We start from the raw sequence: 15,357 nt of genomic DNA on the forward strand, positions 1-15,357 counted from the left end.
ATTCTGCCTGCAAAAGGATGATTGAAGAAAAATGGTTCTTCCAGATCCAATCTCAGAGTGAAACCTCTACAGATATAAGATATACTCTTGCTGATAACGACGGTCCCCTGTAGCATATTATGCCATCAGGGCTACTGTCTCTTTTCCAATCTAAGGTCTTTTATTTTCTTAGCTTCTGGTCAAGATCTCAGTGGATGAGTGTTCCTCTCACCCCTTAATGGGGGCAAATGGGATAGTAAACCTTATCCTGTCACACAAATAATTATCAAAAATGTGGTAAGAGCCCTAATAGTTGTATGTACAAGATAAAATGGAAGCACAAAGGAAGGAATAGTGGGGGGGGGGGGTAATATCCAAGTAGGATTTTTTAACTTGATTTTTTAAAGTTTTTTTTTAATTCGTGGTAAAATATGCATAAATCTTAACCATTTTTGAACATAGTTTAGTAGTGTTAAATATATAATAAATAATAAAATATAAATCTTCAGACCTTTTTCAACTTGCAAAACTGAAACTCTATGCACATTAAACAACAATCCCCCATTTTTCCCTCTCCCTAGCCTGGCAACCATCATTGTACTTTCTGTTTCTTTGAGTTTGACTACTCTAGATACCTTGTATAAGTGGAATCATACACTGTTTGTCTTTGTATGACTGGTTTATTTCACTTAGCACAATGTCTTCAAGGTTCATCCATGTTGTAGTGTGTGTCAGAATTTCCTTCCTTTTCAAGGCCAAATAATATCCCATTGTATGTATATACCATATTTTGCTTACCCATTAATCCTATAGTGGACACCTGAGTTCCTTCCACCTTTTTGCTATTGTGAATAATGCTACTATGGGTATAGGGATACAACTATCTCTCTGAAACTGCTTTCAACTCTTTTGGATCTATACCCAGAAGGAGTATTGATGGATTTTATGGTAATTTTATTTTTAATTTTTGGGTTACTCCATACTGTTTCCCATAGCAGCAGCAGCACCATTTACATGGCCACCAACAATGTGCAAGAGTTCCAGTTTCTCCACATCCTCACTAATGCTTGTTATTTTTGTTGGGGATTTTTTGTTTTTTTGGATTTTTTTTTTTTAGATTACAGCCATCCTAATGGATGTGAGGTGATATCTCATTGTGGTTTTGATTTACTTTTCCCTAATAGTCAGTGATGTTGAGCATCTTTTCATGGACTTGTTGGCCATTTGTATGTTATCTTTGGAGAAGCATCTATTCTAGTCCTTTGCCCATTTTTTGATCGGGTTTTTGTTGTTGCTGTTGTTCAGTTATAAGAGTTCTTTACATACTCTGAATATTAACCCCTTATTAGATAAATGGTTTGGAAATATTTTCTCCCATCCCAAAGGTTGCCTTTTCACTGTGGATTGTGTCCTTTGATGCATAGAAGTTTTAAATTTTGATGTAGTCCAATTTACCCATTTTTACTTTTGTTACCTATGCTCTTAGTATCATATCTAAGAAATCATTGTGAAATCCATTGTCATGAAGCTTTTCCCATGTTTTCTTCGAAGACTTTTTTAGTTTTAGTTCTTATGTTTAGGTCTTTGATCCATTTGGAGTTAATTTTTGTATCTAGTGTAAGATGAGGGTTTAACTTCATTCTTCTGCATGTAGATTTTCAGTTTTCCAAACACCATTTGTTGAAGAGACCCTCCTTTCTCTATTGAATGGTCTTGGCACCCTTATTGGAGAGCATTTGACTGTCCACTCGAGGGTTTATTTCTGGATTCTCTATTCTATTCCACTGGTCTGTATGTCTATCTCTATGCCAGTGCCACATTGTTTTGATTACTGTAGCTTTGTAATACATTTTGAAAACAAGAAGTGTAAGACCTCCAACTTTGTTCTTTTTTTTCAAGATTATTTTGGCCATTTGGGATCCATTGAGATCCCATATGAATTTAGGATAGATGTTTGTTTTTTTTTTTTTTAAAGATTTTATTTATTTATTTGACAGAGACACAGTGAGAGGGGGAACACAAGCAGGGGGAGTGGGAGAGGGAGAAGCAGGCTTCCCGTGGAGCAGGGAGCCTGATGCGGGGCTTGATCCCAGGACCCCGGGACCATGACCTGAGCCGAAGGCAGATGCTTAACAACTGAGCCACCCAGGCGCCCTAGGATAGATGTTTCTATTTCTGCAAAAAATTTCACTGGGATTTTGATAGAGATTGCAATATATCTGAAGATCACTTTGGTTAGTATTGACATCTTAACAATATTAAGTCTCCAATCCATAAACATGGGATGTCTTTGTATGTGTCTTCTTTAATTTTTCTCAGCAACATTTTGTAGTTTTCAGTGTACAAGTCTTTTGTCTCCTTGGTTAAGTTTGCCAAATGAGGATTTTCAAGGAGTGCTGTCTAATAGAAATATAATACACACACAAACTCAAGCCACATGTACAAATTTAAATTTTCCAGTAGCCACATTAAAAAAGTAGAAAAAATAAATTTCAGTAGTTTCTTTAAACCAATCTATCCAAAATACTATCTTTTCAATGTGTAATCAATATAAAATTATTAAGACTTTTACACTTCCCCCCCCCCACACTGTACCTTCAAAATCCATTGTTTATAGTTATAGCAGAGCACATTTTAAATTCAGGTTAGCCACATATCAAGTGCTTAATAGCCACGTGTGGCTCCTGGCTACCATATTGGAGAGCACAGTTTTGAATGATGAGTAGTTTATTAGACAAATAAATGGCAGAGGACATTCCAGGCAGAGACGGTAGTGCAAACAAAAGCAAAAGCTTTTGCATTTGGCATTTAGGGAGATGTCTGGTATCTTTCATCTGAAGTTAAAGTAGGCAAACAGTGGGAGACAAAGCTGAAATGTCATGCAGTGGGCAGCACATGAAGGTAGGTGGGTCTCAGGAATGTCATGCAGAAAGAGCTATGTGATAGGTGAGCAGAGGCCTGGAAAGGTTTTATGCAACATAATAATCTGATCAAATTTGCATTACTGAAAGACCACTCTAGAGGAGGTGTGGAAAATGACTGGATTGGAGGTAGAGAGAGGAAAGACTGAAGGCAAGAGGACTAGTTGGGGCACTATTTTAACAGTCTGATCAAGTGATGATGAAGATCTGAAGTAAAGCAAAGGCACAGATTCTGGAGCAGAGGTAATGCAGAGGAAGACTAAATCCAAAGAAACTAAAATGGAAGAGCCAATAAGACTTCATGCTTAATTGAGCATGAAAGAGGAGGGGGAAAAAAAATACAGGGTTCTTTTTGGCTCTCTGGATTTGGTATTCAAGTGAAAGGCAGTGTCACTTACTGAGATACTAAATCTGTGCTTATTAGCATTTTTGTAAAATGGGGATAATAATATGTATTTTACAGCATTCTTGTGGCAACTAAGGGTTAGCACAGAGTCTGGCATGTAGTAAGGAGCCCATAAATATTAATCATCATCATTGTTGCCATAATCATTCTAATCATTTTGGAGACTGGGCCTGAAGAAGCAAGAGCAAGTCAAAAAAAGAAAAAGTCCTGTTTCGTCAGACATCCAAGTAGATCTGTTCAGCAGGTTGTTGAATATATAGGCCTGGAGCCCAGCAAAGATCTGGGCTGGAAGAGAACAATTTAGTCACAGTTCAGTATACTAAAATCCATGGCAGTAGAAGCAGTTATCCTGGGAAGGTAGAAGAGGTTCTGGGTAGAATTCTAGTGAACTACTATTCATGAGGATGGCAAAGAAAGAGAAGTCCCTGGTATAGATTGAGAAGATGAAAGAAGTAGGAGAATCAGCAAAATGTGGGAGAGGATTCACAAAACCGAATGTTACAGAAAAGCTATGGAAAAGGGAGAATGAGGAGCCCAATACATACAAAGGTCATTGCTGACCCTTGCCAAGGCCTTTTCAGTGAGTTATGGGAACAGACCTTACACAAAAATTTAAGAATAAGGAGGAAACAGGCATAGCACATGTATGTAAATCAATTTTCCAAGAAGCTTGGCAGTGAAGAGAAGGATGGAGAAGCAAAACTGAGTGTGTGTCTGAGTGTTCAGATAAGAGGAATTTGAGCATATTTTTTGGCTAGTGGAAAGATAATGAAAGGTCAAAGGTCAAAAATACGAGGAAGGGGTTGCTTGATGGAGCTAGTTTCCTAGGATTGGGGAGAAGGTTAGGCAGGATGAGATCAGGTGATCAGATGGTTGCACTTTGAGCAGAGGGACAGCTTGTTCTTGAAGACTGGAAGGAAATGAAGAGGAGGGCAGATAAAGGTTCTAGAGTCAGTAAAGTGAGGGAGGGTGCCATTGATAGACTATTTCTTCTGAAGGGAAGGTCAGATCATCTGCTGGGTAAGCAGAGTGGGAATTTGGTAGAGACCTGGAGAAAAGTGATGAAGGCTTCCAGAGCTGTTGAGCAGAATGAAAGAGGAAGCTGACCAAGGACCCTTAAAAGGTTATTGAGCCAAATTAAGGGCCCAACTAAGAATGGATGCTCCAAGCTTATAATGGCTTCAGTCTGCACAGTTATAGTTGCACAGCTTCACTCAGCAGTCTGATGGAATATCCAAATTGAAGTAGGGATGGGGATTTGACGGGAGGACAGGAGAGCCAGTTAATTGAGGTGCTGGTGAAAGAGAAGTTTGTGCAGAGTCCAGGATGGGGAAAGGAGGTGTGATCAGAAGGGAGCTAAGAACTCATATACAGTAGAGGAATCAAAGGCACCAAGGTTTTGAAAGAAGTTGGAGCAGATTTCTGTTTGTTAGGGAATGAGAATAAAGGAAGTAAAGGTCACTGTGCTCCAAGAGTGGGATTTAGGACTTAAGACCTATAGTGGTAGAAGAGTTTCCAATGATCCATTCCAAGGTGAGGCCACAGGATTATAGAAGTGGCTGTTGTTGGAGATGGGGAGGTCAAAGGTACACTGGTGCTGAGGAGATTGAGGTCTACTGGAGAGGACCTTCCCAGGAGTTTGAAATCACAGCTGGTGATGTCCAGTTTTAGCTGAAAAAGATTGTGAGCCAGGTGCCCAATGGTTTGGGGGAGGCTTCCTATACTAGGGCAAGTAACCGCTCTCAATTGTCAATGAACACTTACAAAATCACATGGATATTACATTATTTTCTAATCACCCTAGAGAGGTGGACTTCATGCAGTCATGAAACCTGCCTGACCTGGAAGCCAGGTCTGGGACCTGGGATCCCAGACTGGGAAAAGAAGCATAACTGGGTGGGTAGGTTGGAGGGATTCAGACCTTCCAAGAACAAATTGTAGCTGCAGCAGGGAACTGTGAAATAAAACCAGCTGCTCTGCTTTATCAGGCAACTCCCCTGGTACCAGGAAGGGATGTAACCTGCAACTCTTGTGGAATTAAAGGGAGAGGGAGGGGAGATTGCCTTTTGGATGAGATGCATGGACAACAATTTCAAATGTAAACAACCTTTGTGCACCTGGTGTGAGAAAACCACTCAGAGGCTTTAGATTAATTTCAGGGGAGCATAAAGTTGGGAAGTTAGCCTTCAAGATTACTAGAAGATTGGTTTTGAGAGATACCAACACTATGGGCTTAATAGAAAATTAGTCTTCTCAGCTTCCTCTAGTCACAGAAGGGTCGGCTCCCCCTTTTCTGTATTAAATGGATTGGAAAAATTTCTCATTGAGATTTTATAGCAGTGGATGAAGGGCGGGGGACCTGTTCCTATAAAATGAATTCTATTGCTCTGGATGTGAAGGGAGTGAGGGGGTTTAACAAAAACCCAGCCTTATTACTTAAGACTTCCCACATTTCACATTTCCTGACCACCCTTAATAGAGTGCTACAATTCGGCAGCAGGAAACTAGGCATGGAAGATGGCCAGATTTGAAGGCCTTTACTTCCTAATTCCTAGATTAAGAGCATCTACTTAATGAAAAATGCACTGGAGTACTGAAACCAACCCAAACCTGTCTCTTCTGCTGCCCTTTGCAATTTTCCAAGTTATCTTCAGTTTGAATCACATAACATTCTTTCATTCAATACCTATTTACTGAGCCTCTTCTAGAAGCCAAGCATAAGCTCAGCTCCATGGACAGAGGAGTATGTGGCTATGCTCATGGAGCTCAAGGTCCAGTAGGGAAGCCAGATAGTAATCAAATACTCACTTTAAGAATATACCACAAACTCCAGCAAATGCTATGGGGATCACTAATCATCTTTTAAGACCCAGTCATGGCAAGTTAACATTTGTGAATACCTACACCACATCCCCCTTTGACCAAAACATCTGGCTAAAAACAGGGTGCCCAAACCAAAGCAAACTCCTCCCCACTCTCTCTCCCTGCTGCAAAATCCCAACTCTCTGAAATAAATGAACAAACCCTATTACTGCGACAGAAGACAGTATTGACGTGGTTTTCACCCACATCTCTTCCAGCTCTCTAGTTCCCCTTCCCCCACAAACACCCGCCCATTTTCTTTTAAGATCCTTATTTTGGTTTCCAAGGGCAGATAATCGTAGAGAAGCTCTTATTTACCTCTCAGCATTAGCTGAGTGATTGTTTCTGTTTCAATGATCTCTTTCTCTCCCTGCTGTGTCAATTACCAAAGGCTGCTCTTAAAAGGCAAAGGCCCCTGTTGTTCTCAGGCGGGGAGGGGGCATCTGTAAATAGAGTTCAGGAATGTCAAACGGGTGACCCAGATTTGCAGCACCAGAGAAAAAACTAGTTCATTGTTGATTATCCTGTGTAATCAAATGTGGCCTATTCTTGATGTGGGGAACAGGTGTGTAGAATGGTTAATTTCATGGAAATATAGATCATTACAGAGGGAAACTCACGACTTAAGGACCTCAAGGCTGAGCAAATGTGTTTATTCCAAGTCCTCAAATTAGAAAACTATTTTTTTTAATGCCTCCTTACTTATTTCCAATCAAGGAAAGTGCTGCATTGATCTTTCTCCAGATTAGCAGTGAAATTAATTCTACAAAAGGAAAAAAGATATCCAATTATAAATAGGCCTGAGTTGTTTCTGTCATCTTTCTTCAAAGCTTTGATGCTTATCCAAACGTTTTCTATTCCTTTTTGAAGACTTGCAGTTAATATACAAAGATGCTGTGGGAAAGGTAGATGGATAACAGACTTCCGGAGCTGGAAGTGAAATTAGAGATCATCTAATCCTACCCCCTCATTTTACAAATGGGGATTTGGAGGCAGAAAGCGGTGGCATTTGGCTGACAGTAAGTGGCAGGGAAGACACTGAAACAGTTTCTTCTCTCAGACAGGTGCCATGAAACTTTTTACTGTGACCACCAAGGGCTTCCCTCTGGTAGGTAAGGGGTTGTTTTGGCCTACTCTCTCCCCCCTCTTCTCTAAATCACACCCTTTCCTTTGGGGGAACTGTTCCATGGGGTTTCAAATCACTGTGCTCATACTAGGGTGGGCACACTATGTGGGCCAGCCAATTCTGGCATCCTATCTCTCTGGCCACAGAACTCAGGTAGGTAGTGGGCATGAGACCCACATGGAAGCAACTGGAGTTATTGTTGTGAGCAGTAATTGGGTATTGTGAGAGGTTTCCTCTCCCCTTGGTGTAACATAAGCAGGGGAGATGTAGGCTTTGGGCTGCCAGAGGCCATTTTCCCCAGCACGTAAAGACAACCTGCCTCAAAAGAAGCCAATACACAGTGCTCAATAAGCTTATCCATTTATCATAACCACATTCCTTGTTTGTGGGAAATGCCAGGTGTCTGCAGACTAATAGGAGGGGGAAGCACAAAATCAGAAAGCAGAATGCATTTTTTGTTGTAGCAGCAGTTACTTTGGGAACAATGTGGTTTTGTGGAAGAAATGTGCTCACTAGGCTGAGATCTGGATTTGAATCCAGCAGTCTACTGCTTACCAGATGCACCAGGCAACTGGAATGAATAGCTTAGCTCCCTGGGCTGATGTGAGGACTTAGAGAGGAAGCGAAGTATCCAGCTCAAGGAAAGGTGAGGTCCCTTTAGGGTGTCCAAGCAGCACCTCCCAGGAGAGAACTCTTTGTGGACTTGGTTTCTGCCTGTTAAAACTGACTTGTTTTCTCCCGAAGACTCCTTCAGGCAAAAAAAGGGTCAGGAAAGTCATCTTACTTGGAGATATAGCCAGAGGGAAAGGAAGTTATTTTAGGTCACGTTTAGGAGATGGTTGCTTTCCTTCTTTACTACAGAAGTCTCGTTTTGTTTTTTTTTTTTCCGTAAGTCTGTTTTGATATTCAATTCCACCACACACATTCTAGTCCTCCTAGAGTGGGGAGTTCCTTTACTGGACAAAGTGCAAGATGAAATGATTTCTCATCATTAACCAAATCATACTTATTGGCCAGCCTTAACGGTTCCCTTGAATTATATATTATACTCACTGCCCTTTTACTTATCAGAAAAAAAAAGGTCTGGAACTTTTCTCTTATCGAATTTGAATCCATTCCGTTCCTATGATAGGCTCCCTACTGGTTCATTTTACATCGCCTATCTGGAAACACACATCTGTTTGGACATGAAGTCTTCCTACTGCACTGCATGAAGCCCTTTACAAATATCTACTGAAGTAAAGAAACCAAGTTAGTAACAATGCTAAAATGCTACTCTCTAGAGCTGGGAAGTATAAATGCCTTTAAAAGTATACAAGAGATAATGGCAGATGTTTGAGACACAAATTTCATTAGGATTTACTTCACACAGACTAAAAATCCAACAAACTCTTGTATTTTTTTGAAATAGAAACTAGGTTTTCTCTATTTCACAAGGCTTCTGAAGCCATCCCCCCTCCAACCCCATGTTTGCACAGCGTGAACCCACTGATACACAAGAGGTGGTTTTAGAAAGGTTATGGACTTGGAAATTATAAGGCACAGCAATAAAAGCAGGAAGATCTACCTGATGAACAATAGCCTTTTAGGTCTATGGAATGTCAGCCAAAAATTGAATTCAAATTCAACAGAGAGTACACCTCCATTAAAATAAAGACCTCAGACATTACTGAGTAATGATGTTTGTACAAAGTTATTCTAGGTGTTTCAGACTAACAACATTAAGACTGTTTGCTAAATAAATCAGATCTCTAGAAACATGAATCCAGAATGCAAAAAACATGTACCACAGTTATACCAAAGTCTATTTCTATGGTGCCTGGGTGGCTCAGTTCGTTGGGCTCAGGTTATGATCTCAGGGTTGCGGGATCGACTTAGGCCCCATGTGGGGCTCCCATTCAGCAGGGCAGTCTGCTGGAGATTCTTTCTCTCTCTCCCTCTGCCCCTCCCCCCATGCTCTCTCTCTCTCAAATAAATCTTTGTAAAAAAGGTCTATTTTCTCTTGCTGGATTTTATTAGCTTTTTCAAGATCTACACCAATCACCTTAAAACCCACACATCCCATTCCTCCCCGAGCGGGTAAAAAAGCAAACAGCTGGAAATGAAAGAATGGTACAATTTGACTCCCATGAGGCTTAGATGCATACTGTGCAGCCTGGGCCTCGGGGACTGGTACAGTGACAAAGCACCGATGCTACGGAAATGTAGATGAAACAAGCAGTGTACCAGAAAGAGTGGAAATATAAAGCTAATGTGACTGCTTTTTCTTTGTAATCTAGTTTGACTGAAAGATTTGGCATATTTATCCATTAAGACCAAAAAGTTAAGATTTTCTGTGCATAAACAATCCCTCTTATTGACTGCACAATTTGAGATGCTACCTGGGACATCCTCAGCATTTGATGAACACCCACAGATCTGTCAGGGGTTCTATTTGGGAATGCTGCCACCATAGCAGTGGAATAACAAAATAAAGAGGGGCGCATGCACCCTGATGCATGTATGCCTACACAAACGCGTGGACACTACTTGCTGAATCTTCACAACAGTTCCCAACGAAGTCTCCACCACAGCAGAAGGGTCAACAGTTGGCTTTGCAGTCACTTTTAGGTGAACCCAAATCTGGCTCAGGAGACAAATGGTTATCAGAGAAGTGTTAACCAGTCACCATCCCTTTTACCTTTTAGGCAGGAGTTAATCAGGGTACATCTGGTTGCCAGGAACTCTACTGTCCTCCAGGATACATGGGAGTTTTCTGAATCCAAAGAAATATATAGGCTCATTGGGCTCTCAATAGTCAAGTATAGAGCAGTTGTTCCCAACTTTTTCCTGCTGCCACACTATCCAAATGCACAACGACTTCCATCAGCTATGTATCCCATTACATATAAAGATTTTCAAATGGGGCCTAAGAATACATCCATCCCACCCAGCACAAACGGTCATATGAAAAATGGAGAAGAGCAGGTGCAATATAAAAAATCACCTCCCAGAGATCTGATACATCTCCTGGCTGACACCCAGCCCCACCTACCAGGTTCCCTCACACCCCTTTCCTTGTTTAAAATTAAGTAGGTTAAAGAAATAAAACGCACCCAATGTAAGGGCAAAACTGAACAAATTTGGGATGCAAAAGAATGACTCATCACTATGCATGAAGTAATGGCAAGGATACAGCTGTGACTTTCCCAGACTAAACAGATCCACCGCATCTTTGTGTAATAACTTTATACAGAGGTGCCTGAATTGTGCGGGTATACAATGCAATGTCTTTGGAGGTGAAAACGTTAAAAACAGGCTCATTTACAAAATTAAGTTCGAATTTTTTCTCTAATTTTATAAAAAAAAAACTTTTGAAAGTTGTTCTGCTTTTCTTCAAGAAAACAAACTATGCTCTTTCCATAATCTCTTGTTATCTTCATACTTCAGAGACAACACAGTATTTTGGGTTCAGCTCCTCTTACCACCATCCATTTATGTGGAACTTTTCCAAGGTTATAAGTCATGTGGAAAAATGTCTGCACAGTAGGGGAAAAAATATCACAATGCTGTGCTGAAAAAGGAGGATAACGGCTGCTCAGATGTCAGTGACACATTGTTTTTTTACACTCATACTCGTAAAATCTTTGGGGTTGGCCAGGGCTCTACTGCTACCTACTCGTTTCTCCTCTTTTGGGAATTTGTTTTTTCGTAAAATGCTGCCAACTATGCCACTATCATATCAGGGTAAACATAAAACAGACCCTAACTATAAGGACAACAGATGAAAAAAATTGCTAGAGGCCAGCCTGCTGTTCCGATGGGGTCTTGGGCTGACCCCACAGTTGAGAGTCAGATCCCAAAGGTCAAGCACTCACTTGCCACTCACTTCAGTGAGTCACAGAACTGATTAAGGCGACTACACTCCCAGGCGACTGAAGGCACGGCGCTGAGAGATCACCCCGGTCCTGAGGTTCCAATGTTCACACATGCTATCAAGGTCCTCCTTTTTTTGGTTATAAAACTATTCTGAGCTAAACACCGAGGGATTAATTTTTAAAAGAGGGGTTTTATTTGGCAAGTAGGGAATCCCAGCAAAAGAAAATGAGAGGTTCTTGGAACCTATTTCACTCAGGATGTACAAAGCCTGATGAACTACTCTTACTCACTACTCTTACTGGAACTACTCTAACTCCTTGAAACAGCAACTCCACAGTAGTTACAATGTTTATTTTCTCAGTTTCCAACCTACTTATGTGAAATTACATAATGTAACAATGAAGAATTATTAGTATCTAATTCTCAAGATTCTACGGGGACCATTATCTTTTGTTTACCACTATTTGTTCTTTTTTTTTTTTTTTTTTAAGATTTTACTTATTTGACAGAGAGAGACACAGTGAGAGAAGGAACACAAGCCGGGGGAGTGGGAGAGGGAGAAGCAGGCTTCCCTCAGAGCAGGGAGCCCAACGTAGGGCTCGATCCCAGAACCCTGGGATCATAACCTGAGCCGAAGGCAGACGCTTATCGACTGAGCCACCCAGGCACCCCACCACACTGTTTGTTCTTAAGACAAATTATAATAAAATCACTTAATAGAAAAACTGGCTGAAAAATGTCTGCCTTAGAGTTAGAAATTAAAGTTTTCCTTCTAAATTTAAACCTCAGAGCTCTCAGTGACTTTTAAAAAGTGGACGAACAAATTTCTAAATATAAACTGGAGATAATTCAATCTTAAAACTGAAAGAATATTGAAAACATTTATTAATACAAAAAAGTCAATGCATTCCACAGAATGAAAATGCTCAGTCTTTTCCAACAGATATTTAAAGCTAGTGATCCCACTCTTCATTAATCTTTCCTAAAATCTATGTAGCAACCTCTAGATTTAGTTATTTGTTCAGGACCTGAGTGAAGCCAAAGACACAAAAAATAGGGATTAAACTCTGAGCAGCTGTTTAAAAAAAAAAAAGACTATATACACATAAAATAGGATTACACACTTTAATGTGATTGACACAGAGGAAGTAGGGAGGACACGAAAGAAACTTAGTTTTAGCTCCGCTTTATGCATAACCAGATGCTCCTTTTCCAAAAAGTATACTGAGGTTTTAAAAACCACATTTTATCAGAATACTTCAGGAAAACACACTATGTGTAATCCAGGAAATACACTATTTGCAGAATAGGAAAATCATCATGGGCAATAAAAGATTAAAACAAAAGAAAGCACCTGGGTTTTGAGCAGTTCTAAGGTGAGTATATCTGCAGAAATAGTGTAAATGCTCTTGACTGGCTGTTATGGAAACATGCTAATGAGGATTGGTCCATATCTTAACATTTTTTAAAATATGTTTCTTTGGAAAAATGGCAATATGGGCTGGGAGTAAAGATGTCCTTTTAGACACCCAGCTTATTGGCCTGGGTGAGAACGACTTTGAGAACTGGCATGAAAGCTGAGGTCTCACTGAAGTTGCTGGTGCTAACTATGTGGGTGTGGATGGTCAATCCTTCTGAGTAGTTTCGCGATTCAATGCTCCTTGCAATGTTGTGTAAACCACTGATGATTGTGGGTGAAAGCTGAAATAAAGGTAGAATCAAGAGAAAAAAATTAAATTAAGGAAGAATTTCCCATAAACCCTGATATTTAAAAGGAGACTGAAACAAATATTATAAAAAAGCAAATAAACCATTTAGCTTCTCTAAAAATAGTTTTTTGGACCAAGCAACTCTTTAAGTTATAAAGGAGAACCATGACAAGATGATTAATGTAAGGAGATTATTATGAATTATGAACATGTATGAGTCAGTTAATTTTTTTATAGAAGCCAGCTTTCCTCCCCCAAGTTGAAATGCTAACGTCTTTCTCCACTTAAGAGCGTTAATTCTTCAAATATTTTAGATATAGCCTCACACCTTTTAAAACTTTTCCCATGCACATGATGGAATTTAAAGGTTCTTAATCATTTTATCTCAACGTAAGGACCCAATGTACTTTAAAACCATGTCTACAGTAGAGACCCTAAACTTGCGGTCCATTTGTGTTCATAGGGCAGCAGCTACCATGTACTCAATTTATCAATTCTTCACTGCTTTTTGTAATCTTACCATCTCTTAAAACCGTAACATCTCGTTTTTATCCCATGTCATTACTTGGATTATATGCCTATACTTCTGAGGGAAGAATTTATTTTGGATCAGTCCATGGACCACACCACTTCCACTGTTACATCAACTTTCTTTGGTTCTCATGACATGAGTGGTTATTTTTATCTGATGGGATTGATGTGAGGAATGGAGAAGAGGAATGTTAAAATGCAGAAAATATAGCCACATATAAAATGAACAGAAGGCCAGTTACCTTAGGGCCAATACAAGGCAGATTATATTTCTACTCTTTGTTATAAGAAAAGTTAAAATTGCACCCCTATCTCACAAACACACACCCTCTCTCCTATTCCCTCATCCCCAAATTTAAATGACATATAAAATTCAGTTAGAGAAAGCCCATTCTATCACTGTCATCACAATTTTGCCCCCAAATATATTACATGCTAGTGCTGATGAGATGCTTATTTACTAGAAACTAGGAATAAATGATTATCATGAATCCTTTTTCCCCACAAACTTACTGTCTGTTCCCTAAGTTTATCATACAGAAACTCCAAGCGTTTGCTGGCGTCATCTAGCTTCCTCTTGGTTTGCTGTAGAAGAAAAACAGATGTGTTACATTTGGATACTTAACTTTTATCCAAAGACCTTGCCCTATCTCATTTCACTAACCCTTACACTCCTGATGCTGAACAGCTTCATTTTATAAAGAAATGGAGGCAACTATGACTCAGAAACTTGAACAGACCATTAGGACAGAGTTCAGTAACCTATTAATGGGGAAGGGTAGGAAGATAAGGGGCTTCTTTCTGGAGTGCAAACTGGAGTAGTGGTTGGATTTCACATGAACTGTCAGCTCATTTGACAAGGTGTGTGCATGTATAACTGCACTATCCACAAGCAACAGGAAGGGCCATCTGGAGGCAGCAGTGGGTCACTGTATTACAGAAAAGAGGATCTAAGGACAGCTATTTACAACAGCAGCAAACACAGAAGTGAACTGGAATCTTATTATAACCTTTCAAAAATATTACTTATATACTCAGTCACATTAATATGTTTAATCCTGCTTCTGAGCTTTCTTTTTTCTTTTTTTAAGTAGGATCCATGCCCAGCTGTGGAGTCCAGCGTGGGGCTTGAACTCATGACCCCCGAGATCAAGACCTGAGCTGAGATCAAAAGTTGGATGCTTAACTGATGGAGCAACCCAGGTGCCCCTTTTTCTGAGCTTTTAAAACACCAAGAAGGAAAAAGAAAAAAAAAAAAAGAAAATTACCTTCTGGTGGCTTAAGATTACTAAAAGGGAAGTAGTAAAATGAGTTCTTAAATCAAGGAGTCCTCCCACCTCCCAATCCTTGTTCTAGAAATATAGTGAGAGAAAACTATTCTAAAACTAAAATTAAAGGTTTCAATTACAATGTGATTAAGCTAATAACGTACATTATGCAACAGCTTTAGAAGTGACACTGTTTTTCAGTATTTACTGAGTGCCTACTATGTGCCATGCTCATGTCTCAGGGACCTCAAATTCTATTGGGTGGGAAAAAGATACTAAATAAACAGTATGTTGTAGATGAGATGGTGATGAATGCCATGAGGAAAGAGTTAACAGAGTGAGGGGCTAGAAGTTTAGGAGTATGAGGTGGTAAAGAAAGGCTGGATAGCTACTGGGACATTTGAGAAGCCTGGAAAAAGGGTGGAGTGAGTAATGCAGTTATGTGGGGGAAGATTCCAGGCAGAAGGAGCAGCAAGTACAAAGCTGCTGATGCTGACATGCTCTTGGTATGTTGGAGGAAGGAATGTCAATCCGTCAAAAGAGAAAGGAAAAGCTCTGAATATTTCCCCACGGAGATGATGTTAGCTGTGGGTTTTTCATATACGGCTTTTATTATGTTGAAGTATGTTCCCTCTACACCTACTTTGTTGAGGGTTTTTATCAGGAATGGATTTTGTACTTTGTCAAATGCTTTTTC

The 15,357-nt window shown here is 39.9% G+C and overlaps 1 protein-coding gene across 37 annotated transcripts in view; it reads right to left on the bottom strand.

Moving 5' to 3' along the window:
• Positions 1 to 12,263: 12,263 nt before the first annotated feature.
• The window catches only part of SEC31A (SEC31 homolog A, COPII component), an 84,703-nt gene continuing 81,609 nt past the window's right edge, over positions 12,264 to 15,357 (bottom strand). For 36 of the 37 annotated variants that reach the window (XM_036074373.2, XM_078068839.1, XM_036074370.2 and 33 more), the window contains 2 exons: positions 13,906 to 13,977; positions 12,264 to 12,853 (listed from right to left, as the gene is read on the bottom strand). In XM_036074373.2, the coding sequence (XP_035930266.1) occupies positions 12,674 to 12,853; positions 13,906 to 13,977 (252 nt within the window). In that variant the 3' untranslated portion in view covers positions 12,264 to 12,673. Of the gene's footprint in view, positions 12,854 to 12,873; positions 13,547 to 13,905; positions 13,978 to 15,357 lie in introns of those variants that run through there. The other variant, XM_036074391.2, reaches the window with a different exon arrangement.

Source organism: Halichoerus grypus, chromosome 3 (genome assembly GCF_964656455.1).
Source record: "Halichoerus grypus chromosome 3, mHalGry1.hap1.1, whole genome shotgun sequence".
NCBI classification, from domain to species: domain Eukaryota; kingdom Metazoa; phylum Chordata; class Mammalia; order Carnivora; family Phocidae; genus Halichoerus; species Halichoerus grypus.